The sequence below is a fragment of the Corapipo altera genome, unplaced genomic scaffold, assembly GCF_003945725.1.
Source record: "Corapipo altera isolate COAL_440 unplaced genomic scaffold, ASM394572v1 59540, whole genome shotgun sequence".
Classification (NCBI taxonomy): Eukaryota; Metazoa; Chordata; class Aves; order Passeriformes; family Pipridae; genus Corapipo; species Corapipo altera.
The window spans coordinates 1-1,267 of NW_020892016.1; the positions used below are offsets into that span (position 1 = coordinate 1).

Below are 1,267 nucleotides of genomic sequence, written 5' to 3' on the forward strand. Positions count from 1 at the left end.
CCCCCTCACACTCGGCCTTGATGGCGTTGGCGTTGATGGGGGCGTAGGGCCGCCGTGCCGCCCGCCGGGGCTGCAGGACGTCGCGGCAGAGGCGCCGGGACAGGCGGGTGAGGCGCGTGGTCTGCAGCAGGAACGTCTGGCGGTTCTTGGCCAGGAGCTTGGCCCGGCTCGTGGTGTACGGGGACAGGCTCTGGGCCTCGGGCCGGGACAGGTGACCCCGGGAGTGGGGCTCCTGAGAGGGAAGGGGGGGTCAGGGGGGCTGTAACCCCCCCCAGAACGGCCCCCAGAGCCCCCCAGCCCAGCCCAGCCCGGGGCTGCACAGGGGAACGGGCTCTGGGCTGGGACAGGGGACCCTGGAAACGGGGCTCCTGAGAGACCAGGGGGGGGTCAGGGGGCTTTGGGGGTCCCGGGGGTTTGGGGGGCTCACCGAGGCGCTGCGGGTCACCCCCTCCAGCTGGGTGGGGGTCTTGAGCCCCCCGTATTTCTTCCAGTAGATCCAGCAGGAAGCACAGAGGCGGCACTGCATGTTGGGGGGGCCCCAGGCGTACCACTGGGGGGACTGGGATGCTGGGGAGGGGGGAGACAGTGGGTCAGAGACCCCCCCCTAAACCCAGGAACCCCCCAAAGGACCCATCCCAAAACCCCACGACCCCTCCCGAATCCCAGGAATCCCCACACACCTCTGTTCCCCCCCCAGACCCCAGGACCTCCTCAGGCCCCCTCCCAATTCCCCCAAGCCCCTGCGACCCCCCCCAACCCCAGGGACCCCCCAGCAGCCCCCCCAGGCCCCCCCAGCCCCCACTGACTGTGGCAGCTCTCGCAGCTCAGCCCCTTCTGGAACCCGGCCCCGTTCACGCCGGGTTTGGAGCCCACCGAGATGATCTGGTTGGGGTTGGGTTTGGTGCTGCAGAAAAGGGGGGGGGGTCAGGGGGGGTCCTGCGTGCCCCCCTAGGCCCGGGAGGGGGTCCCCGAGCCCCCCCACTCACTAGGTGGGGATGTAGACTTGCTTCAGTTTGCTGTCGGCCTCTGCTGCCTTCAGCCTCTTCTGCGAGCAGGGGGGGGGTCACACGGGGCTGGGGGGGGGCGGCACCCCCCCCCAAACCCCTGCAGGCCCCCCAGAAGCCCCCCCCAAGCCCACAGCAGCCCCCCAAACCCCATATCCACTCCCTCAAACCTCCTGCAAGCCCCCAAACCCTCACATCAACCCCCCCATACCACCGGCACCCCTAAAACCTCGCAGCCCTCCCGAGCCTCCGTATCAGACCCT

At 70.2% G+C, this 1,267-nt stretch overlaps 1 protein-coding gene across 1 annotated transcript; it reads right to left on the bottom strand.

The window, feature by feature from the left end:
* Nucleotides 1-9: 9 nt before the first annotated feature.
* Nucleotides 10-1,113, bottom strand: LOC113942615 (metastasis-associated protein MTA2-like; the record flags this gene model as incomplete). Its single annotated transcript, XM_027633714.1, has 4 exons — nt 987-1,113; nt 807-904; nt 428-567; nt 10-232 (listed from the first exon to the last, which is right to left on the bottom strand). Coding segments are annotated over exons 3-4 (322 nt in total), but the record flags the coding sequence as incomplete, so codon positions are not given.
* Nucleotides 1,114-1,267: the final 154 nt, after the last annotated feature.